At 56.4% G+C, this 23,113-nt stretch overlaps 1 protein-coding gene across 3 annotated transcripts in view; it reads left to right on the top strand.

Moving 5' to 3' along the window:
- The window catches only part of AFAP1 (actin filament associated protein 1), a 152,580-nt gene extending 140,135 nt beyond the window's left edge, over window positions 1-12,445 (top strand). For all 3 annotated transcript variants that reach the window (XM_049709231.1, XM_033419474.2, XM_004265152.3), the window contains 3 exons: window positions 1,625-1,815; window positions 4,774-4,938; window positions 7,756-12,445. In XM_049709231.1, coding sequence (XP_049565188.1) covers window positions 1,625-1,815; window positions 4,774-4,938; window positions 7,756-7,782 — 383 coding nt within the window. In that variant the 3' untranslated portion in view covers window positions 7,783-12,445. The remainder of the gene's footprint in view (window positions 1-1,624; window positions 1,816-4,773; window positions 4,939-7,755) is intronic.
- The last annotated feature ends 10,668 nt before the right edge of the window (window positions 12,446-23,113 follow it).

The raw sequence follows: 23,113 nt of genomic DNA, 5'->3' as shown, positions 1-23,113 counted from the left end.
CCTATATGGTTTTTAAGAAAGAAAGTGCTTTCAGAGTTTAAAGAACGTGAGGCGGGGTGTGGGCTGAGCCTGTTCGAGACAGCCTGTAGGAGGGCCAGGACGTGGCATCTCCCATGAGGCCCCGCCCCCGGGGGATCAGAGGCTCCGTCAGAGAACTGGACGGGAGCCTCCAGGTCAGCAGGACAGGAGGAGAATTTCTTCCCACCGTTGTTTCCAGTTTGTAGGACAGTGAAGATGCAGAAAGATGAGATCAGCTTTGGGCCTTGAAAAAGAGATTGTCATATGCTACCAGGTGGTCGGCCAGGGCCGTGCTCATAAGTCAGTTAACCCTTGGGATCGCTTTCCTTATCTGTCCGGTGGGCAAATTGCCGGCCTTCCTGTGCCACTGTAACACATTTCCAATAAGATGAGTAAAGCGAATGTGCTCTGGAGATGCAAGCTCTGCTGTATTCTGACCATAGGGCCAAGTAAGACGGCTCAGAGTAGAGCAACATATGCGGACTTTCCAAGTCAGCGGCACCTTTGGAAGCCACCTAGGCCAAGTTCCTCATTTTAAAATGAGTGTATTCATATATACAATGGAATATTACTCAGCCATAAAAAAGAAATGAAACTGAGTTATCTGTAGTGAGGTGGATGGACCTAGAGACTGTCATACAGAGTGAAGTAAGTCAGAAGGAGAAAAACAAATACCGTATGCTAACACATATATATGGAATCTAAAAAAAAAAAATGGTTCTGAAGAACCTAGGGACAGGACAGGAATAAAGACGCAGATGTAGAGAATGGACTTGAGGACACGGGGAGGGGGAAGGGTAAGCTGGGATGACGTGAGAGAGTGGCATGGACATATATACACTACCAAACGTAAAATAGATAGCTAGTGGGAAGCAGCCGCATAGCACAGGGAGATCAGGTCGGTGCTTTGTGACCACCTAGAGGGCTGGGAAAGGGAGGGTGAGAGGGAGGGAGACGCAAGAGGGAAGAGATATGGGGACATATGTAGATGTGTAGTATGTATATGTGTAGCTGATTCACTATGTTATACAGCAGAAACTAACACACCATTGTAAAGCAATAATACTCCAATAAAGATGTTAAAAAAAATTTTTTTTAATGAAATGAGGGGCTTCCCTGGTGGGGCAGTGGTCGAGAGTCCGCCTGCCGATGCAGGGGACATGGGTTCGTGCCCCGGTCCGGGAAGATCCCACATGCCGCGGAGCGGCTGCGCCCGTGAGCCATGGCCGCTGAGCCTGCGCGTCCGGAGCCTGTGCTCCGCAACGGGAGAGGCCACAACAGTGAGAGGCCCGCATACTGCAAAAAAAAAAAAAAAAAGTGAAATGAGTGTATTGGGCCCAGACCCCAAACTCCTGGTATTTGTGAGAGTCAAGGTCCCATGCTTCCTGGTCCGTATTCTTCCAGCTGCAGCAAAAGAGAACAGTTAGGAAGGGACCCTCCTCCTTTCAGGAAGAGCTGGATTTGAGTTTCGTGGGAAGGACCCTAGGCAGGGGAGCTCAGCCCCCAGATTGTGCGGAGCTCCTTTCAGGGGCACCGCATGTCCGTCCTCTGTTATCTTGAAACCTTTGCCTTCGGCTGGAGCAGTCTTGTTTCTCTGGGATTTCAGGCAGGAAGACCCAGGTGATCCTGGAAGAGAAGCTGAAGAAGCTGGAGGAGGAATGCAAGCAGAGGGAGACGGAGCGCGTCAACCTGGAGCTGGAGCTGACAGAGGTCAAGGAGAGCCTCAAGAAAGCCCTGGCCGGCGGGGTCACCCTGGGGCTGGCCATCGAGCCCCGGCCGGGGACGTCGAGTCCACAGGTAACGCCTGCCACTCCCCGGGAGAGAGATGGGGGTCGCTTCCTCAGGTCACTGCTCCTCCGTCGTCCCCAGCATCGGCACCGCAGAGACGCAGCTCCCATGTCCATTTCAAACACTCTTCTTGGCTGTGTTTTAAGTTCATGGACGTGGAATTTTCGTGTGTCTTTCACTGAACTTGTTCAAAGGTGGTGGAAACACGGAGTCTCTTTTCCTTCCCCCCTTGCGCAAAATCTGAGTGTAGTGAGTACAGTTCTTCTGATCTCTTTGGAGCCGCGTCCTCATCTGATGCCAGTGCCTTAGACAGAAACCTTTGTTCAGTGTGGCAGAGTTTTACAACTTGTCTAGCATGCCTGTCCTGAGAATGATGCCAGGTGCTGGGGACACGGAAATGAGTGAAACCGTCTGTAACCTCGGAATCTAACAGAACGAACGCATTAGACACGAATTAGCACCTCGAGTGATTTGCTGCCCACTGTCATTGGAGAACTTGCTCTTCTCCACGAGCCGTTCCGTTGAGTCAGACGTGATGGCTTCTGTTTTCCCCATGAGGAGCCAGAGGCTTTTGCCTAAGGGCACAGCCCGGGGCCAGCTCCTCCCGCGTCCTGGGGCTTGGGGGGGCCCACGGGCAAGGTTTCTGGGTTACGGGTGTGTGGCACCACTGAGGTCCTGTCACCCACCCTCACCGCCCCCGCAGGCAGTGGTCACCTCGTGCTCCATTGTCTGCAGAGACCATCTCCAAACTTCTCCAGTCGCCGGTCCCTCTCCAGCGACCGCCCCTCACTCTCAGAGGATCCCCCCTCCACCCCCAGACCTCTTGGCACAGCCAGCGGCAGGGTGCGGGCTTCCACCCCCAAAACCATGACACCAGCCGAGCCGCCCGTCCTTTGGGGCACAGCACAGCAGGGAGCTGAGGAAAGCAGGCTCTGTGAGCAGAGAGGCCAGGGCTCGAGACAACTTCCCTTCCGCAGGCCTCGATTTTCCATCTATGAAATGTGGGTGGTGCTGTCGCCTCCTGCGTGGGCTCGTGTGTGCGAAAGCTCTGGGCATGGTGCCCGGCCTGCGAAAGTGTCCATCCACTCGTGTGTTCACCAGCTCGTTGATATGTAGTCACTCATTCAACAGATTAGATACATGTGGCTGTGCCCCATCTGTGTGCCGGAAACGGTTCGAGGCGCAGCAGTGGACCTCGTGGATGAGAATCTCTCTTTCCGTGGAGCTCATATTGTAGCAAGGGAGGACTGCTAGGCCCGGGAAAGACACTCACATCAGGCACTGAAAGGTGCCAGGGGGAGCAGTCCAGCAGGGGCTTTTCAGCGTCCGGCCGAACCAGGGACCGAGGGTGTACTAAGGTGGCCGGTTCTACCTGAAGAGTGGTGGCAGGGCTGTGAGTGCTGGCCCATGCGGGGCAGGGGTCTGTCCCAGGGGCCCCCGGGGACCCGTGTCGGAGGCAGACTGGAGGCAGGAAAGCCTCTTGACCTCCCAGGAGGGGCCTGAGGATTCGCTGGCATCGCCGTCCTTGGTCCCATTGGATGGAGAAGTGGCCCCAGATGCGCCCCTTGCTGACCCCTCAGGCATCTGCCACGCCCTCCTGCTGTATCTTCACCTCTCCCCCGCCTCGCTGCCTTCAAAGCATCGACAGTCTGTAGTGTGTCCCATCTTACAAAACAGATTCTGCCCAGCCCACGTCCCCTGCAGACGCTGTCCTGTGCCCAGGTGTCCACTCACCCACTTGCTGCGGTTCGGCTGCCCTGGAGCTGCCTCCCCTGACGTGACCTCCGCCCTCACCTCCCCAGGTCTGGACGTCTCCGGGCACCGCTCCCCGCTCTCTGTGTCTGGGGTGACCCTGCATTCTCCGGGGCTCTCTCTGCCCCCCTGAGGGTCTCCCCCTCGCCCCCTCTCGTCAGCTCTCCTTCCTTTTGCCCTGTGCTCTCGAGGGTACGGGCCTGGCTTGATAAAGCGCCTGCCGTCAGGCCACGGGGCCGCTGCTCCCTTCGCAGGGCCCCTCCTCGGGCCTCGTGCCATGCTCTGCCTTCTCCCCACCCTGACCACTTCCTTGGGCCAGCAGCTCATTAGCTGTCCTAGGGGAGCGCCGTGGGCCGCCCTCCTCGGAGCCCAGCTTAGGCCCCCGGGGGTGGGCGGCGTGGTCCTCTCCTTCCCACCGGCCACGGCACCCACAGCCCGGCCGGCGTGGCCTTTGGAGGCATTTCCAAGTGAGCGAGCACGTGCGGAAAGCTGGCTGCTGGGGACCCGCGGTCAGTCGCCCCCAGAGGGGTTCTAAGCAGCCCATTTGAATGACCATTAAGACACCGTTCTCCTCAAATGACGTTGCGTGTCACCTAACCGGTATTTTAAGTCACACGTTAACACAGCCAGAGCAGGGAGAGGTCAGTCCGCGGAGACCTCCTTTGGGGGGGAAGTACAGCAGATTGTCGACTTTTTCCCCAAAGAGCAGCTTGTAATCTCACGTGGAGACTTGGCGACTGCAGATTCACTTCGTTCCACCTTAAGTCTTGCTGTGACATGCGGAGCCCGTGCTGTAAACAGTCGGGAATCCTCGGTCGCTGCAGGGAGCCCCACCCCGAGGCAGTGGATGCCGGGAGCTTGTGCTCCCCCATCCTGGTCAGCGGTGGTTTCTGCCCCTGGTGCTGTAGCCTAGGAGCTCCCTGAAATCAGAAAGGTCTTTACAGGCCTTCACGGGAGAGGCCGCCCCCGCAGGGCCGGGAGAGCCCGCGTCGAGTGCGGGGCAGAGTGCCCTTCAGCGCCTCCGTCTCTCCAGCTGTAAAATGCATGTTTTAAGGGTGCTTTTAGAGCGGGGCTCTGTGAGGTGGTCCTGTTACTGTTGTTATCGTTTTTGCCTATTTCCAGAACTTGTTTTATTCTTTAAGCCATTTTCCTAGGGGAAAATACTGATGATGTGGAAACCATACCTCACCCAACGTCTTCTCTTTCCATTAACAGTCTCCAGTTTTTAGGCACCGGACTCTGGAGAACTCGCCCATGTCCAGCTGTGAGACCAGTGATGCAGAGGGCCCAGTGCCCGTGAACAGTGCGGCCGTCCTGAGGAAGAGCCAGCCGGCCCCCGCCAGCTCCCCCTGCCGGGGACACGTGCTTCGGAAGGCCAAGGTGAGATCCTGCCCGACCTGCTTGCGGGGGGACGCCGGCACTGCTGGGGAACGGGCATCCGGGGGCGGGTGGGGGACGCCGGCACTGCTGGGGAACGGGCATCCCGGGGCGGGTGGGGGACGCCGGCACTGCTGGGGAACGGGCATCTCAGGGCGGGATGGCAAGGTGTGGTGGAGGCAATCCAGCCTCAGACTTTGTGGGTGGGGTGCAGGAGCTCAGTGTGGCCTCCTGTTCCAGTTCTGCAGCTTCTATATTAGATGCCATTTCACGAGCATCTACCCAGTTTTTCCTAAAGTCAGACCCTCCTACAGGAATCCTCCTTTTCAAAGGCAAAAAAGACCAGAACTTGTCTCTAGGCCTGGACCATCTGTTTCCAGGAAAACCAGCAGCATGGTTCTGTGTCCTGGCTTCTCCTGACCTGTTCTTTCATTGGTGACGTAGAGATTGGCCAGTGACCGCTGGGATCCTTTAAAAAATCAAAAGTCGAGGCAGACTCTTCTCCATACCCTCTGCTTCCCAGCCCCGCCGTAGCCTGTATCCTGTACCCGAGGGGCCATTCTGTAGTACCTTCCAGTCTTCTGATGGGATGGGCCACTAACGAGTTTTGATGCTAAGCTTTAAAATCTCAGAGAATTTTTTAAAACTATAGTTTATCAAAGCAAACAGCTCCTGACGGCTTAACTGAAAGTGTGTGGTGTGAAAAACTCCTGCTTGGTCCAGTCAGGCTAACGCATCCAGATGTGTTTAATCTGTTGTGATGAACGTGGAGGCCAGACGTCCTCCCCTCGCCGTCTCTGGGACCCTCTCTCGCTGTCATTACCTCCGTGCTTTGGCAGCTTTGAACCCGTTCCAAACTGGCTAGAAACCTGTTGTTTTCTGACAACGGATGTGGTGTCAGATGTGAATGTGCGTGTTAACCTCTGGCTGCTGTGTTCACGGAGGGTCCCTGCCGATGGGGGTTAGAAACAGCATCCTGGAATACCTGTCTTCTTCGTAGCGTGTGCGTTTGACTGAGCCTGTGTGTCGATAAATTCGGGGAAAAGAAGAATTACTGCACGTCATTTGTTCCTTTTCCTTGGCATGCGTCCAGTGTTCTTCGTTTGCAGAGGAGTATGTTTTGCCTGAGAGATGTTTAGAATAGAGCTGTCCCATAAAGTCCCCCTAATTATTGGCAGAAGGGAAATGCAGTAAAAATAGTTCATTTATTTCTCTACTGTCAAAGAAATCAGTTTCCAGTTCTGTCAGTCCAGCCTCTGAAAGGGCTACATTTTCCATGCCTGCTCTCACTGTCCCAAGGCTCAGTACTCTGCACTTCCTGCCCCCTTTTCACAGCAAATGTAAAACGTGTGGTTTTGGCCGGTTCAGATGCACAGCTGGCCGTTCAGACTGGACCACATCCTCCCTGAAGGCGTGGGATCGAGCAGGGGTTTCCCAGGATTCCTGAGAATAGTGGCAGGGGACCCACGGCTGGAGGGCGGGGTGGTGGCCTGGCCTCTTGCCTCTGGGAGCGTCCGTCCACCTGTAGTTGCATCCCACACGTGGCCTCCTCTTGCACCCTGGCCTTTTTTCTGAGGACCTTTCTGAGTCTGACGCGTTCTGGGCTCGGAAACGGTTACCCCAGGCTGTGTTCCTGGAATAATTTCCCATTCCCGATGAGGGACGCACTGGAGTGTGAGAGAGCGCGCTCCTGAAACTCAGAGCGTTTCAAGTCACCTGTCACCTGTCACGGGGTTTCCCAGCCGAGAAGGGGGCTGAAGGGCCCCGACGTCCAGCTCCAGGCCCAGCATTCTCCCCGCAGCCTGGGAGCTCCGGGTGCCAAGGGACGTTCTGGGAGCCGGGGCGTGGTGGCTGCAGTGCTTGCAGAGCTGACACACGTGCCCCAGGTCCCGGCGTACCAGGACTGGGCCATCCCGAGCACGGGACACCCGCCTTCGTGCAGCCTTTTCAGTGAAACACACGGCGGCCTTGGGTCCTCCCCGTGTCCCCCTGGCTGGGCGTGTCCGTGGAGCGCCCTGCTTGGTGGCCAGCGTGACCTGTGCTTGGTCACACGATCACACGCGTAATTGTGCGTGTGAGGCTTTGGCAGCGTGTGCAGGCACATACACACGACTTCTCTCCAAGCCGGCGCCGCCCCAGAGGCTGGCGGCGGTGGAGGGAGGCTCCCTGCCGCCTGGAGCATCACCTTTGCGCAGAGCAGCTGAGCATCCTCTCTGGGGAGCCCGGAATTGGGGGTGGGGCAGTGGGAGAGGCCACGAGGCCGTCCACGCCTCTGTAGGACCAGCGCCTGCACGTGCTCACGAGGTGCAGGCGGCTCAGTTTTGGTTTTGTTCCTGCCACGTTGGCTGACGCCATGCTTTTAACCATTAATGAAGCAAGCTTGTAGTTCGATGCTAAAAAAAAGGGGAGAAATTCCTAATTTGATACAATATGAGAAGGTGTGCAGTGTACTCACGGCCCAGTTAATGACCCCCTGGGGTTACAGTGCGAGTCAGGCGCTTGCATCAGACCAGCACTGCCGCGCTCGGTGCCCCAGGGCAGGCGGGAGAGCCCTGCTTGGCGCCTGGCCCCGTGTGGGGACCGCCACGCCACGCGCACGTTCTCTAGATGTGCCCAGAGTCCTTAGTGGGACTCAGGCCCATCTCGGTTTGGGCCATGTGGTGATCCTCAGCCTGTTGCCGGGGAACCTCAGCGCTGTTTCCACGGCAGCTGAGCCCTCACCCTCTGGGGCACAGGTGTGGATGGGATGCAACCTGACGTGTCCCAGCCCCGCATGTGCCCTATTGATCTGTACACACTTCCTCTTGCCTCGCTTGGCAGGAGTGGGAGCTGAAGAACGGGACATAGAGCTCGCGGATGCCCAGCTCGCACAGCGTCGTCCCATCGCGTGGCCGCAGGGAGCTGGCCCGGGCGCTCCAGCAGCAGGACTCGGGGTTTGCAGCTGGACCAGGACCCAGGACCTGGGGGCCAGGACCCGGGCCTGCCCGCTGTATCCTCTTTACTGTATAATGGTTCCCTTTAAAGAGATTTACTTGTAACACTTGGGCTTCCAACTTCATTTGTTTAAAGTCAGAAAAGGGCCGGAAGGTATTGTGAGAGCCTCCCCTGGCGGGTGGAGACGCTGCATCTTCCCACCCAGGTAAATGATTGCTTTCACCAGTCTCAGCACTCCCGGCCCAGACTGAAGATGAACGGCCAGCAGGCCCTGGACGTGCTCCGTGCCCCCGGCGGGGGTGTGAGTGTGAGGCGTGGGCCTCGGGCTGCCCGCCCCTCGGCCAGGAGGATCCAGGGATGTCGCTGCAGCGTGAACAGCAGGAACCCGCACCCCGGGTCTCCGCCCCCCTCTCCCCACACGCCCGGCCCCCTCGTCACTAGGGGTAATGGCGCGGCAGAATTGTGCTGTGAAGCGTTTTTTACCTTTTTTTAAAAAATTTTCTGGACAGTTGCTTCTGTCGCCAGGATATGAAAAGCTGCCACGCTTCTTTAAACTTTAAAAACTTTTCTCTTTTTCTCCTGTGCCACGCTTACAGCTGCAAGGGTTTTTCAGAGGTTCTGTGTCATATTGTGTTATTTGTACGGCTTTTGAAAGGCAGCAGTGTTTTCGATATTTCACACCTATGTGTCCTTCCCGGCTTTTCCCAGCGTCCAAACCCCTTCTACCCCTTCAGAGCAAGCGGGTGGCCCTCAGACACCTGGTCGGCCTCGGGGTGATGGTCACACGCATTCCCGAGGGGCGCGTACGCCCTTTGAAAGGCAGCAGGTTCTGGGAACTGCACAGCTTTAGGGCAGAAGAAGGACCCCCGAGAGCTCCTCTCCCACCCCCGCCCCTGTGACCCACCAGGGGACTTGGTTTTACTGTTTCCCTCAGGGCGCGGCCGCCAGGTAGGGCCTCTCTGAGTTTCCCCGTTTGCCTCCAGAGGGATGTTTCTCGAAGCCTCCAGACACTAAGGCGTGAAGGGGACAGGCCAGTTCCCAGGTAGAGGTAATGTGGGTCCGAGAACCAGGCCGGCTCTCCTCTGTCTGCAGAGGGACCTCTCAGGAATTCTCCTTGTGCGGCCACTGCCCGGAAAATCTATCTCTCACCCCGGAGCCCTCGGCAGACTGACCGATGGGACCAAATCACACGCGGGATGGGCTCCTTCTGCCTGCAGTTGGTGGAGGCCTGCCGTCCTCTGCTTCTCATCAGATACAGGAGCAGGAAGCAAGAAAACCGTGCGCCTGCGAGCACATCCCGGGGCGCCCACGGCCTCCGGGCCTTGCCAGTCAGGGTTGGAGTGGCCCTCGAGGCCAGCACGGGCCCGTTTGGTTTCACTGACCAGAGCCAGAGTGCGGTCTCAGCGGCTAACAAAGTTCTGCAGCAGGACATGCAGGCTGGTTAGCTGGAGTCCACCTGAAACCTGGATTTGTTGCGAAGCCGTCTGCCAGGTCCGTGGGCTGCCTGCTGGCGGCCTCACCTGCACGTAGCACGTTGGGCCCCCCAACCCTGACCCCGGGAAATCCAAGTAGGAAGCGGGGAGCGAGGGGCCTCCCCAAGCCTCAGGCCCACCTTCCCGGCCCTGCTGGGGAGGAGGAGCCCCTCTCCCCGTGTTCTCGCATCAGCGTAGGAAGCTGGCATCGTAGGAAGCTAACTTTCTGTAAAGGGGAAAAGTGGGGTCTTGGCTGCCTTCCGGTCGAATGAATGTTCCCCAGATAAGGCTCTCAGGCTATCCTGGTTGGCAGCCAGCTTGGCCCACGACAGCAGCCAGATTTGATGGTTGCTCAGGAGGGAAGACGTGACCTTAGCCCGGGAGCAGGTGGGCACAGGTGGGCGGGCCGTTAGCAGAGGTCACCGCAAATGTCACCTCGACCATCGCTGTGGGTCACGCCCAAGGACACAGCCAACTGGTCCCAGAGCCGGGATTTGCACCCTGGCCTTAAGGCTCCTGGTGTACATATTCTGTGTTTAAAAACGCCAGGTTTTTAAATTCACTTTCACAACCAAAAGCCTGTTAAAGAGGGTGGTGGATTCAGTCCCGTTACGTCCCCCGGAGCCATTTAAAGCGGCCCCGCGGAAGCCGAGGCCGCCAGCGTCACGCGGAAGCCGAGGCCGCCAGCGTCGGGCTCCTTTGATGCCCTTGAGGTGTTGCCCTCGATGTCTTTAGATTTGATCAGAAAGTTAGTTTAAAGCGTTTGCTTCAAAATAAGTTATTTATTTGTATATGTTCGATAAATATAGTTTTTAATTTATATCTGTACATATTAGACACACCGTGGACATCCTGCCAGCACCCTGGCAGTGATCTCATCGCCCCCCCTTATCTCAGGGCAGCCGGGAGACAGCGGTGACAGAGCCAGGCTGCGGGGGTGGCCCGGCCTTGGCCCTCGCTCCGGGGTGCAGGTCACCATCCCCTCGGAGAAGTGGATTCTTGAGAAATGTCCCCATTCCTCTGACAGACAGTCATGGTCACAGAGTGCTGGCCAAACTGTAACAGGATCCTAACTGAAATGAGACACGTGTGGTGGCCAGACCGGGGGCTGGCGTGAGACCGCCACCCTCTGCGGGCCACGGGGCCCTTCCCTTAGGACAGAGGCCATCGTCAGCCTCAGGCGTCTGCTTCTGGCTTTGGTGAGGGGTCATCAACTTCAAAGTCCTCTCCATTTTTATATTTTTATAATGTTTTTCATTCACGAGCCTTTTGCACAGAGATACATTGATGGTGAGAGGGCGCGCTGGGTCACCCCTGACGTGGGCTCAGGTGCAGGTGACCACCCCCTGCCCAGAGGCCGCAGACGGTCGGCCAGGGCCGGGGAGCCAGCAGCCCTCCCGCCCGGCCCCGGGACGGTCCTCTGTGGGGACCCAGTGGGTCTGGGGATGCTCCCAGCTTCTGGGGCTCTGCACAACGGTCTCCCCGGGGCTCTTCTCTTGGCCGCATGTGTAGAACTAGTCGTGGCCCCTCGGTTCAGACACCTTGGGGTTGTCTGACCGTCCACCTTATTCATCTTGCTGGTCCCTGAGTCATTTTGGGCTCCTTCTGAAAACCCAAGACGACTCTGATAGGTTGGAATGTGCCACCTTTGAAAAGTGTCTCAAAAACTGTGTGTCCTGGGCCCTGAAGACCGCCCCCAGGGAGGAGTTTCAGATTCCTGTTAATCGTGGCAACAGTTTGGAATCTGTGTACAGGTTTCCAAGGGGACAGCTTTGCAGCTGGGGTAGGCCCGATGGTCGTGGGCAGAACTCCGTGGTTGGCGGCCCCATTTATTCTTTCCAGAAGAGTAACTCTATCAGCACGTAAATTTTGCCTACGGACCTACTTCAGCAGGCAGCGTTCTCTGGTTATTCACCACGTCCTGCGACAGGAACCTTCCCGGGCTGGGCACGGGGGTGGGCGCTCGGGCAGGACCTCTCCCGCCAGAGCAATCAGGCGTCTGCGGCGGCTGCATCCCAGCCCGGCCCCCGCACAGCCCAGGGGATGCCTTTTCCAGGAGCAGGGGGCCTGCCCGTCTCCACCGCGGCTCACGTGAAGGTCATGGCAACACCTCAGTGTTAAACTATGGCCTTCCTCTTTTCTTTCTAAATTAAGTTCCTTAAATAATTTCAGACTGTGGCATAGTTTTAAAGAGGGTAATTTTATTGTTCTTGTTGTCATTACTGTCTTCTTATCCCCACGACGGGCTGGGTTGATACTGTGAAATAAACTAAAAATAAATAAACTAACATTTTCACCCCCCCCCCCCACGCACACGGTGCAGCATCACAGAAAGCCCCTCAGTGACCCCCGAGCCCTAGCGGGATAGCGTGTCATTCGTGAAGGTGAGGGAGCTTCACGCCCAGGGAACTGGTGGCCTCACATGCACCCTCTTGCCCATCTTTTGTGAAATAATTCACTTACGTCCTTCCAGAAAAGCCCAGCTTGACAGCATACAAGTATTACCAGGTATTTCTGTTAGTTGCCACGGAAAACATTTTCGAGATGGGATCATCAGATCATAATTCTTAGGGACCAAAGGTGTTTTTAATAAGATAATCTTTGTATTTGATCTTTTTAACGAGAAAGGAAATATTAACTTTAAACTTTAGCATCAGCTTTTAAATTATAGAGATTCAGCATTAATTGACCATGGCTATAAGTTGTAAAATGTTTGTTTTCATATTAAGAATGTAATTATTTCCTTATTGTATTTTTTAAAAACTAAAGTCATATTTAAAATTCTCTTTGAAAGAAACAGGCAAGAAACAGGAAAGATTTTTTTAATTAAATATGTTGGCAGTGTCCATTTTAAATAACTGTAAATATATTTTCACTGTGTTTCGCAATGTATTTAATTCATAAAGTAAAAAGTTTTATCAGAAGAAACTTGCATTGGAAATACTCGTTTTCAGTCCATTTGCCCGGATTTTGTAGTAGCCTTACTTGAATTTTCTGCTTTACTAATGGATTTTTCTACAGTTCTACACAGTGTAGCCCGCAGACTGGCGCCCTCGGGCGTGCCTCATTTGTGTATTCTTAATAAACTCGCTGTTCCAACTCGGCCTCTGCGTCTTGACCAGCTCGGTTTGTGGGCAGACGGAAGGACTTTCGGATGAACGGAGGCATTTTGCTGACAAGGCATTTTGCTTGCCAAGTAGGGAGGGATGTAAGAGGGATCAAGGTGGGGCAAGTGTTTTATTTCTTTGACAAGAACCTTCTTTCATGAAAGAAACGTGTATTTCATTTTATTTATGTATTTAATTTTTGGCTGCACTGTGCAGCGCGCGGGATCTTAGTTCCCCGACCAGGGATGGAGTTCGTGCCCCTGCCTTGGGAGCACAGAGTCTGAACCACTGGACCGCCAGGGAAGTCCCAAACATAGTGTTTTTTAAAAAGTTGCTTTTAGGCCAAGGACCCAAATATCCGGGTCAAGGAGCGTCTGTGCTCCTGCTGAGTGCAGCTCTATGCCCGGTGCCCGAAACAGGACCAGATGGGCTGTGACGCTGCTCTCAGGACATTCACTCCAGCCAGGGACACAGACGTGTCCACAGGTAACTCTGAGTGTGGGACTGGAGAGCTCTGGAACCACAGGAGAAAGAGCAGCTGCCTTTCAGGCGGTTGGCGGTGGGGTTTGCGGGTATGGGTTTTTGAGCTGGGTCGTGCTGTTTACATAGGAGTTCAGCAGGGAGAGAAGCAGGGGAGGCGCAGCAGGAGCCCAGGGTGGAGGGTGAGAACATGAGCCGCAGTGGAAGGTGGCTCTGGAAGAGCGGGCTGGATGAGCTGGAGGCCTCCTGTCTGCAGATGGTGGGGGACTCTGTGGAGCGCACGCAAGGCTTCTCTTGGGGCGGGGGCGTTGGCCAGGTTTCTGGTGTTAGAAAGACCACTGCCAGCGGGACGGGAGTGAGTCACACAGACCCAGGCAGGCATATGTGGCCACACTGGCCGGGAGCAGAAAGGCCGCCGCGGATGCACAGCCCACCCGAGGGCTAATGGAGATGCAGACGGCAGAGCCCCGAGGAGCTGGCCCCGCCGCTAGCCAGGACATAGGATACAGGGGAGCAGAGCTTGGCCAGAGCGGCGAGGAAAAGGTGTCATCTTGGGCCCTGCAGAACACCTGTGTCAATATACGGGAGGCCAGATCTGATAGCGGGAGGCGTGGCCTGTGTGTGACTTGGGGACGTCAAGGTGACACATTACGCACCTGGAACCACCTTTCAGCGGTTGAGGACCAGGTGAGTGGGTGGTGCCTCCTTTGCTCCCATTCTTCTCTCCCTGGGGATGGGGTGGTCATTGGCTGGCTGTGTTCCAGATAATGAGGGGCCTCTTCCATTGGCAGAGTGAAGCAACCGCCCTGAGTCGGAGGTGAGGTCATTCCTCCAGCCCACCTTAGATGACAGGAAAGTCACTGTCTGCGTGCTCTCAGCTTGCCTCAGTGTCCTACGAGCAATCCTCAAAGGTGGTCCTCTGCCCCAGTGTTCGCTGTCCAGTGACGGGTCATTCATCTCAGCGAGGGGCCTGGGTACGCTGCATTAGACCTGTTTTTTGCGGTACGCGGGCCTCTCACTGTTGTGGCCTCTCCCGTTGCGGAGCACAGGCTCCGGACGCGCAGGCTCAGCGGCCATGGCTCACGGGCCCAGCCGCTCCGCGGCATGTGGGATCTTCCCGGACCGGGGCACGAACCCGTGTCCCCTGCATCGGCAGGCGGACTCTCAACCACTGCACCACCAGGGAAGCTCAGACCTGCTCTTAATTGATGCTCTCCTTGGGCTTGAACATGGATCACGTCCCGGTGGGCTGCCAAAGGAAAAGGAAGTGCCTCTTTAATTTCTTTTAAAACTCAGCAAAAGGACACCAGAGCACTCGGTTTTGCTTTTTAGAACCATGGAGATGACTCAGGGATATCACGCAAGTTATGATTTTGGGAGCAGGCAACACAGCCTCGCCGGCATAAATCAGGAGCCCAGCTCTTTAATGGGTAGCAGGGAAAACGTTAGCTGATGTCTGTGATCCAGAAATTTGATGATGGAAGCTTCATCGATTTTATGATGCTGTTTAAAATGGCTGGCTTTTCACACAAAGGGACTAATTAGTTAGAAAACAGGGCAGGAAACATAGCAGGGATGAAGTGGGTCAGGTATACTCACCTCCCCACCTGGGGGGCTATTTTGAGCTGATCCTGAGAAGTTGGTCTGTCCTGGAACCACCCCCAGGAGTGGGCGGGCAGGGCGGCAGAGCTGAGAGCTAGCCGCTTCCTTCCTCAGGGAGGCTGGCCTCTGGTTGGGGGCGGGGGTCTGCCCATGTGCTGAGCATCCCTTCTTTTTCTGATGCTTTGACATCCTGGGACCTTGCTGACCATGGAGGGACAGCCCTTCCCAGGGCCAAGGCGTCAAGGACTTGCCTGCAAACAGGCCTTTCCTATGTGAGCCAACCAATGCAGAGTCCCCAGCCCAGCCAGCTCCTTTATGAGGTTCGCACATGCTGGACCACCATCCCCTGCCCTAACCACCCCCGGGCCAGGTGCCCGACAGGTGGGGCAGCCCCTGGTCCCAGAGCTCTTACTGAAATTATTCAGACCAGCCCATCCTAAGCCTGTTTGCCCTGCCTCACCCATTCCTTCCTGTGAAAACCACAGTAGAAGCTCTTGTTCCCACTTTTCCCCCTCCCTCCGCCTCCTGCCCTGCCCTGGTGCTTCCCCATGTGGCCCTGTGTGGCCTGGCGTGGCCTGTTGTGGTGTGGCCTTATGGGGAACGGGGAGTGTGACAAACTTTCCTGTTCGATGGCAGGCATCTGCTGATCTGTTGGCCCTCCCTCCATACTGCGGGATACGGTTTAAACGCCCCCGGTCCTGTGGAAAGGGCATGGGCTGCGTTTCCTGCGTATCAAGTGATGGGAGATGACCTGTCCGTGAAATACCCTGCAACACCCGTTAAGACTCTAATTGAGCTGAAATCCTTTTCTCTGGGGGTTATCTTTCCAGCAGGATAAACACTGCCGTTTTCTTCAACGAATCATTCATTCGTTTATTCATTCGGGGACTACTTATTGAACCCCTACTGTGCTTGGGGCACTGGAGACACAAAACTGTCAACAAAACTAGCAGCACCAGCTCCTCACTGCTGCTGGTAATCGACACGCACCTGGCACAGACAACCTGGCTAATAAACACGTAATTATAAATTGTGAAAAGCCATGAAGAGCGACACCCGGCTTCTGGTGGTGACAGATGCGAGCCGTGGACAGCCCTCCATGGGACACAAGGAGAAGAAGTCTCCCCGGGCGTTATCGTGCTCATTCCCACCCCTCTGCATCAGGGACCTTGCGGGTCCCAGGAACACTCCTGCACCAGTGTTGGGAGAAGGTCCCTGGCACAGGGGGTGTTCTTCAAAAGCTCCGTGGTGGCTGCTTTTGGCAAATCCGAGCTGAGAGTAGGAGCTCTCACCCCTGAGCTTGGGTCCCTGAATTCCGTGGGATGAAGAAGATTCTGGAGGAGGAGAGCCCAGGTGATGTCAGGGTGACTCATTGATCCTGGTGTCCCTAGGATTGGGATCCACGGACATCCCACTAAGTTTCCAACTTGACCGCTACAGAGAAAACTGCAGACGCACTCTGGACCTGGTGCTTCAAGACCAACTTGAGTCACCACGACAGTTGGGACCGTTAACACCTCCCAGACCAGGATGGTCACGCACCTGGAGCCCCGGGAGTCCAGGGGAGGTTGCATCCCCTTGAAGCCTCATGGCGAACTGGTTCTGCAACGTGCATCCCCTCCTAACCCTCCCCATGGGTGCGCACGTCGGGGGAGACTGCGCTGGGGGTTGGGGGAGAGCCCGTGCACCCTGGGGGGTTGATGGACGCTGGCTTCCGTCCGAGGCAGGTCCCTGGGGATCTCCAGTTCCACTGAGACCCTCCGACCACAGCAGAGTTTGTGGGGATCGGGTTCCTGGTGGACCTTTGGCCCCTGCCTGCGCCACAGGGGGTCAGGTCTGGTCTGCGCCACAGGGGGCCCGGTTCCTGAAAGTGTGGGTGGAATACAGCCTGGGCCACAGGAAGAATCCCCTCTTGGTTTCCAGACACAGTCGGTTCCTGTGGTAGAAAGCCCCCCCGCCCCCCCAAAGTCCTCTTCCTCCTGAAACAGTAAACATAGCGATCTTTCGACCCTAGAGGAACTGCAGACAGTCCTGCCATCCGGGCCCTGAAGGTCACAGGGCAGTGACTCCGCCCACATCCCCATCCAGTTGTCCATTTTCCGTGTGAGAGACGATGGTGAGCACATTGCAGCTGCTGATGCAGATGTGGCACCTTTTACGGCAATATGCACAGCTCCCAGCGCCTGGGATGCAGCTGACCCTTTTGGTTCCGTGCCTGTTGGTGAAGTTGCTCCCACCTGGAGGGAATCAGCGCATCTCACAGGTCTAGGCAAGCGCTGCAGCTCTTTCTAAGCGGCCAGGGAGGCTGGCATTTCCTCCTTCAGAACCTCAGCAGCATCAATGACGCTGACTGGGTCTGGTGAGGAGAAGAACAGCAAGTTCTCTCCAAGCCTTCGTGGGACACAGATGACCAGCGGCTCTGGGCATTGCACACCGGGAGGATTTCGGAAAAGGGAGCTAGAGGCTTGTGCAACCATGAGAAGGGCTGGTGGCAAGTAAGTCAGGAATCACCTTTGATTCCCTAAGTCATTGGCGCTAAAGAGGGCAGCTCTCGAGAACCAGAAGCTTCTGCAAATCTCAGGAACCTCTTGGGAATTCTCAGTAACTGCCCGAATCTATGGCCGCAAAGCAAACGTTCCCAATCTCGTGTCCATCCATACATCTACCTGTATCCAACTCCTGGGATAACAGGGCCCCAGTCTGTCCAAATCCACACACGTGTCTCTTGTTGGGCAGATGCCACCTCTGTCCAGCTTCTCAGGAGCCCTTCCAAGGGGATGTTAGTGATGCTGGGTGGGTGACAGACAGTGCAGCACGTGGAACAAGTAAAGGCAGCGATGCGTCACCTCGTGGGCCGTTCCTGTCCCGACGCCAAAACAGAAGGCGCGGGAGCCAATCTAAGCACCCACCTCTCACCCTGCAGTTGTCCTAAGTCTCACACCAAACCTTGGGTCTCAGGCAAGCGCACAGGGACCTTCGAGCTTCTTGCTCTCTTTGGTTTGCACATTTATTACAATGAATGTTGTCACGCGGTACTGATGCCACCGCCATCCCCTTCTGCCTCCTAAACTGCCCACAAGGGGGGTGCTTGCTTTTGAACCACCCCTTGGTTGATAAAAGGGCGTCTTTGAGGGTTTTTTCCTTTGGAAGGTGCACAAATGATACATTTTTGAACACTTCAAATCTACGTGTGCCCTACTTCCTTTACCACTGAGTAAAACCCAGACAGAGCTGAGTCATCACAACCCCCCCGATATCTCCCGGCCTCCGGAACAGTAGAGAAACCTCAGCCCTACTCATTCCCCCTGGTAAGTATTCTGTTTAGAACTTTGTAGGACTTTTTAATCTTTATGGTTCAAATTCTGAAATTCTTACAGGATGGACTTTGGCCCAACACTACATAGGCCTTTTGATCTGCGGGCTCAGAATTTTTCCAGCTCCACTTGTGTGCCCTGATTCCCAAGGAAGCCTGTGTTTCATGCAGACCTCCTTCCCTCTGTCTCTTACGAGGCTTTCATTTACTCTATCTCTCATTCCCTTGTTATTTTTAGAGATGCGTAATCCGTTCTCTTCCGTGGTGACATCTCTTCTGCCTTCTGCTCTTTATTACCTTTAATGCAAATAAATGCTAATTCCGCTCCTGCCTTTTCACTTTCCTTCTCACTCCAGTGACTCCGCTCCTGTGAACTTCTACTATCTGGTTTCAAAGAGGGCATGTGTTCTGGCATTCATATCGAGACACGATGCACACAATTTTGAGCTGTGGCTGTGTTTCTCTTCAGTTACTTATCCTTGAATGAGGTGCACTCCCTCCAGGCCAAGTGTTTTCTGGTTCACGAGCTGTGTCCTGTCTCCTTCTCGCTGCATTCTTAGCTGCTGGTGGAATCCTTTTCCACGTTAATCTCAAAGGCAGCGTGATGTGCACCCCAGACGAATTGTGGGTATCTAGCAGGGCATTGCTGTGTGTGCACCTCTGGAATTGACCCCGTGGTCTGGGGTTAAGACTACAGTCGAGCGTTTACATCGACATCATCATCATCATCAGCCCTCTGCGGTGGTTCCTTGTCCCAAATGCAGGGATACGTGGTGACCCCATCTCTGGCTCGGGGTGAGGGTGGGGGAACATGTAGCTCAAGATTAAGACAGTGAGCTACAGGGATTCCTCCATGATGACCATGTGACCTGACCAGAGCCTCTAGACTTTATGAGAGGAAGATGCTCAGGCTGGAGCTGCTGCAGCCATTTTGTGACCTGAGGACACTTACATGGCTCTGTATCCGAGCGGTGGACTGTGGCTTGGAGAAACAGAGCCATACCAAAGATCTCCATGTAACACTGTGATGCAAATCTTCAGTGGGGCCTCTGCACTGCTGGCAGTTTTAACAACTTCCTTAGCCAATCCACTTTCTCACTCTCCCGATAAAATTTCACACCTTTGGGACTTCCCTGGTGGCGCAATGGTTAAGAATCCGCCTGCCAATGCGGGGGACATGGGTTTGAACCCTGGTCCGGGAAGATCCCACATGCCGCGGAGCAACCAAGCCCGTGTGCCACAACTACTGAGCCTGCGCTCTAGAGCCCGCGAGCCACAACTACTGAGCCCACGTGCCACAACTACTGAAGCCTATGCGCCTAGAGACCATGCCACTCGCTGCAACTAGAGAAAGCCTGCGTGCAGCAACGAAGACCCAACGCAACCAAAACTAATTAATTACTTTTTTAAAATTTCACACCTTCTCCTGTTTCCCTGGCCCCTTTCCCTCTTCTCCCTTTCAGGGATGACCTTACCTGTAACTTCCCTGAGAACACAGAGCAGCTGGAAGAGAAGCTCCCACCCCACGTGCTTCTAAGCCCTCCAGTTCCCCAGGGTCAGTGGTCCCCGCTCCCACCCGACCTGGCCCCTCAGCTCATGCCTGGGCTCTGTCCCACTCACGCCTCGAGGACTTGCTGCTGGGCATTCCCTCCTCTCCCTCCTGTACCTTCTGTCTCTCCACGTCTATTAGCTCATTCTCGTCCACATGCCCCCTTAGCTGCTGCCACAGTTCTCTGCCCTTGAGTCGCCAGAAAATTCCAGAAAGCATTATTACGTGCACTGGCTGTCCAGTTCCTCACCTCCCGTGATTCCCTCGACTGGCCCCCAGGAGGGGTCTGTCCTCACGCCTGCCTGTGCTCTGTCCTCATGACTTGCCCTCTTGGCAGCCCCAGCCCTGCTGACCCAGCCCTGCTCTGAAGCAGCCTTCACGTCCCGACACGGGGTCCTCCCTCTGCCTGCAGAAATGCCGTGGTCAGCGGAGGGCCTGGGCTGCCCAGGGATGTCCGCCTGAATCCCAACCCTAGATTGCTTTGCACCTCGCTGCCCTCGACTCTGGGGCGCCTATCTGGTGGGCTTGCTGTCAGCGCGGTTTACGGGCCCATGCTCGGAAGTTGCCCACATTGGACTTGATACACGGTGGAGACTAAGTGGGAGCTGCCGTCACCACTGCGGTCACCTTGGCTTGTGGCTCTGCTGCCGGCACGGCCCCTCCCGCGCCTCCGCAGGCAGGTACTGCTGGGCCGTTGACAGGGCTGAGCACCGGGGCCGCAATCTGTGACCTGCAAATGATGAGAATGGTGCTGTGTCTCAGTGTGGAGCCAGGGAGCATTTTGGAACAAACCATCTGCCCAGCCCGGTACTGTCAGAGATTAACAACCTAATTACAACATCATGTGAATGCCAGTGGGCTATGAGCACAGGCTATTAAAACACCTGGGCTGGTGCACTTAGTGCCTGCAATGGGCAAGTCTGAGCTCGATGGGCTGCCAAAGCCCCCGGGCCTCGCAGGCCCCGGTTGTGGAGATGAGGCAACAATGGGCCACGCGCAGCCGGGAGAGGCTGGGAGTGGCTGGGCCGGCCCCTGGGCATCGCTCCGTGGTGGAAACAGCAGCGCATGGTGATCGTTGTAGCAGGCTGGGGCTTGTGAGGTGTTTTCACATCTAATGGAATCGGGATGAGCAGGGGCTGGGCTGCAGTGGCCGGAGCCCCGGCCCGGCCTTACCCTCACTGCATAAGCCGGGTGGGCGCACCTGGCCGCCCTCCTTGGAGCTGAGCTCGGGGGACGTGGGTCTCTCCTCCGGTTGGTCCTGCTGAGTGGACAGCAACCGCCACACAGAGACTGCTCACCCCCCAGGGCCACCCCTGTCTCTAGGACCAAGGATGCTGCCATGGGCACAGCTGTGGCTGGACCACACAGAGACTGCTCCCCCCCAGGGCCACCCCTGTCTCTAGGACCAAGGATGCTGCCATGGGCACAGCTGTGGCTGGACCACACAGAGACTGCTCCCCCCCAGGGCCACCCCTGTCTCTAGGACCAAGGATGCTGCCATGGGCACAGCTGTGGCTGGACCACACAGAGACTGCTCCCCCACCAGGGCCACCCCTGTCTCTAGGACCAAGGATGCTGCCATGGGCACAGCTGTGGCTGGACAGCCTGGGCTGGTCCTCATGAAGCGGGGGACCACGCACCACGGAGGCCCAGGGTCGGGTGGGGGTCCCAGAGGTGCTGGGAAGGCCTGGCCGAGGGTGGACCTGGGGCGGGGATTTGGGGAGGATGGAAGAAGCCGGATGCCTTGTTGTCAGGAAGCGGGGCCACGCGGTGACTGGGCGGGTCCGTGACCTGGTCTGGAAGGAGGGGGCTCGGGGCCTGAGCCGTGATGGTGAAGGAGCCGCCCCCGTGTGCTCAGCTGGACGGCGCGTGGTCATCAAGGTCGTCGCCGGCTGGTCTGTGTTCAGATGTGATAACGGCTGGCTCTCAGCTCTGTCGCAGAGGCCTGGTCTGCCGCCGGTGACCCTGTCTGTGTCGGACGGGGGAAGGCCCAGCCCCGCGGTGTGTGCCCGGCGGGGCCCAAGGTCAGGGGCCGCCGTGCTCTATCTCTCAACTCAGTGGGGTCCTTCTCGAAAGGGTCCTGACCCTGACTTTACACGAATCCCCACCAGAATGGGATTGGCCTTGACACCAGCCTTGGCGCCTTCCGGGGGAAGCGTCACCGTGTGCCGGGGTGTCTTCTGCAGGGGTCCCTGGGCCGTGCCACACAGGAAGGAGGTGACCACCTCCCCATGGGGACCCGCCGTGCGCAGGGGGTGCCCCTCCGGCCCACAGAGTCGCCCGCTGGCCTTGCAGCTGCTCCCTGGCCGGAAGGAGGCCCCCAGGTCCTTGGAGGGGGACCCTCTGTTATTGACGACGTGAAACTGGTTGGGTTTCCGTTTTAGCGACAGAGCTGGAGGGACGAGCCCAGCGGGTATGTGAGGAGGTATTTCTGCTCCTCTGATTCCAGTTTGTCAAGGGCGTTGCATGTCTCCGTCTGTTCCTTTGAGATTCGTTGCTACCTGATGACTCTGGACGCCAGACTTGGGTGTCTTGGGTGAAAACCAGCTTGAGTCTGCCTGGGATTTGGGGTGTCCCTGGAGCTTTAGAGCAGCGCCTCTTATTTGGGCTAAAAATAACTTCCCCCTCCAAGCGCCTCAGTCTCCTCTGTGAGCAGGGCACACTCATACCTGCCCCGCTCACGGGAAGCTCAAGCATGATCACAGAGCCTGCACTGTGTAGCCGGCCACGTGGGCATGTTTGTGTCCTCGAAGTCCTACCACGAAGCCGTCACTGCTGCGACGTGGGGCGTCCTGAGCCAAGGTCCCTGCGTGGCTCCCTGGCCCCAGTCTGTCCCATCGTTCAGGAAAGCGTTCCAGATGGATCGACATGGGAACAGCAAACATCTTATCACACCCACCAGCCTCTGCCAGGAGGAAGGCCCCCGACAGAGACACCACGCACGGAAGTGGGAATCAAGATCGTCCACCAGAGGGGGAAGGGATTCTCCCCGCCCCCCAACGCCCGACAGGAGAGGACATGGCCAGTTTCTGAAGCTCTGCAGACACACCGTGGGCGCCAGCTCCCGGGTTCTGTCCCTGTCTCTCCACGCACACCACACGGACACACACACACCTAGACACACGCACACCCCTAGACACACACGCACACACCCCTAGATGCACACACACCACACACACACACCCCCCTAGATGCACACACACCACACACACGCCTAGACACACACACACCCCTAGACACACCCCTAGATGCACACACACCACACACACACACCCCTAGATGCACACACACCACACACACACCTAGACACACACCTCCCCCCAGACACACACGCACACACCCCTAGATGCACACACACCACACACACACCTAGACACACACCTCCCCCCGAGACACACACGCACACACCCCAAGATGCACACACACCACACACACACCTAGACACACACACACCACACACACACCCCTAGATGCACACACACCACACACACACCTAGACACACACACACACCTAGACACACACCTCCCCCCTAGACACACACGCACACACCCCTAGATGCACACACACCACACACACACCTAGATACACACACACACCCTAGACACACACACACACCCTAGACACAGACACACCACACACACACCACACACCCCTAGATGCACACACACCACACACACGCCTAGACACACGCACACACACCTAGACACACACACACCACAC

The sequence above is a fragment of the Orcinus orca genome, chromosome 4, assembly GCF_937001465.1.
Source record: "Orcinus orca chromosome 4, mOrcOrc1.1, whole genome shotgun sequence".
NCBI classification, from domain to species: domain Eukaryota; kingdom Metazoa; phylum Chordata; class Mammalia; order Artiodactyla; family Delphinidae; genus Orcinus; species Orcinus orca.
The sequence above is the reverse complement of the archived record's forward strand: the minus strand, read 5'-3'. Positions and strand labels throughout refer to the sequence as shown.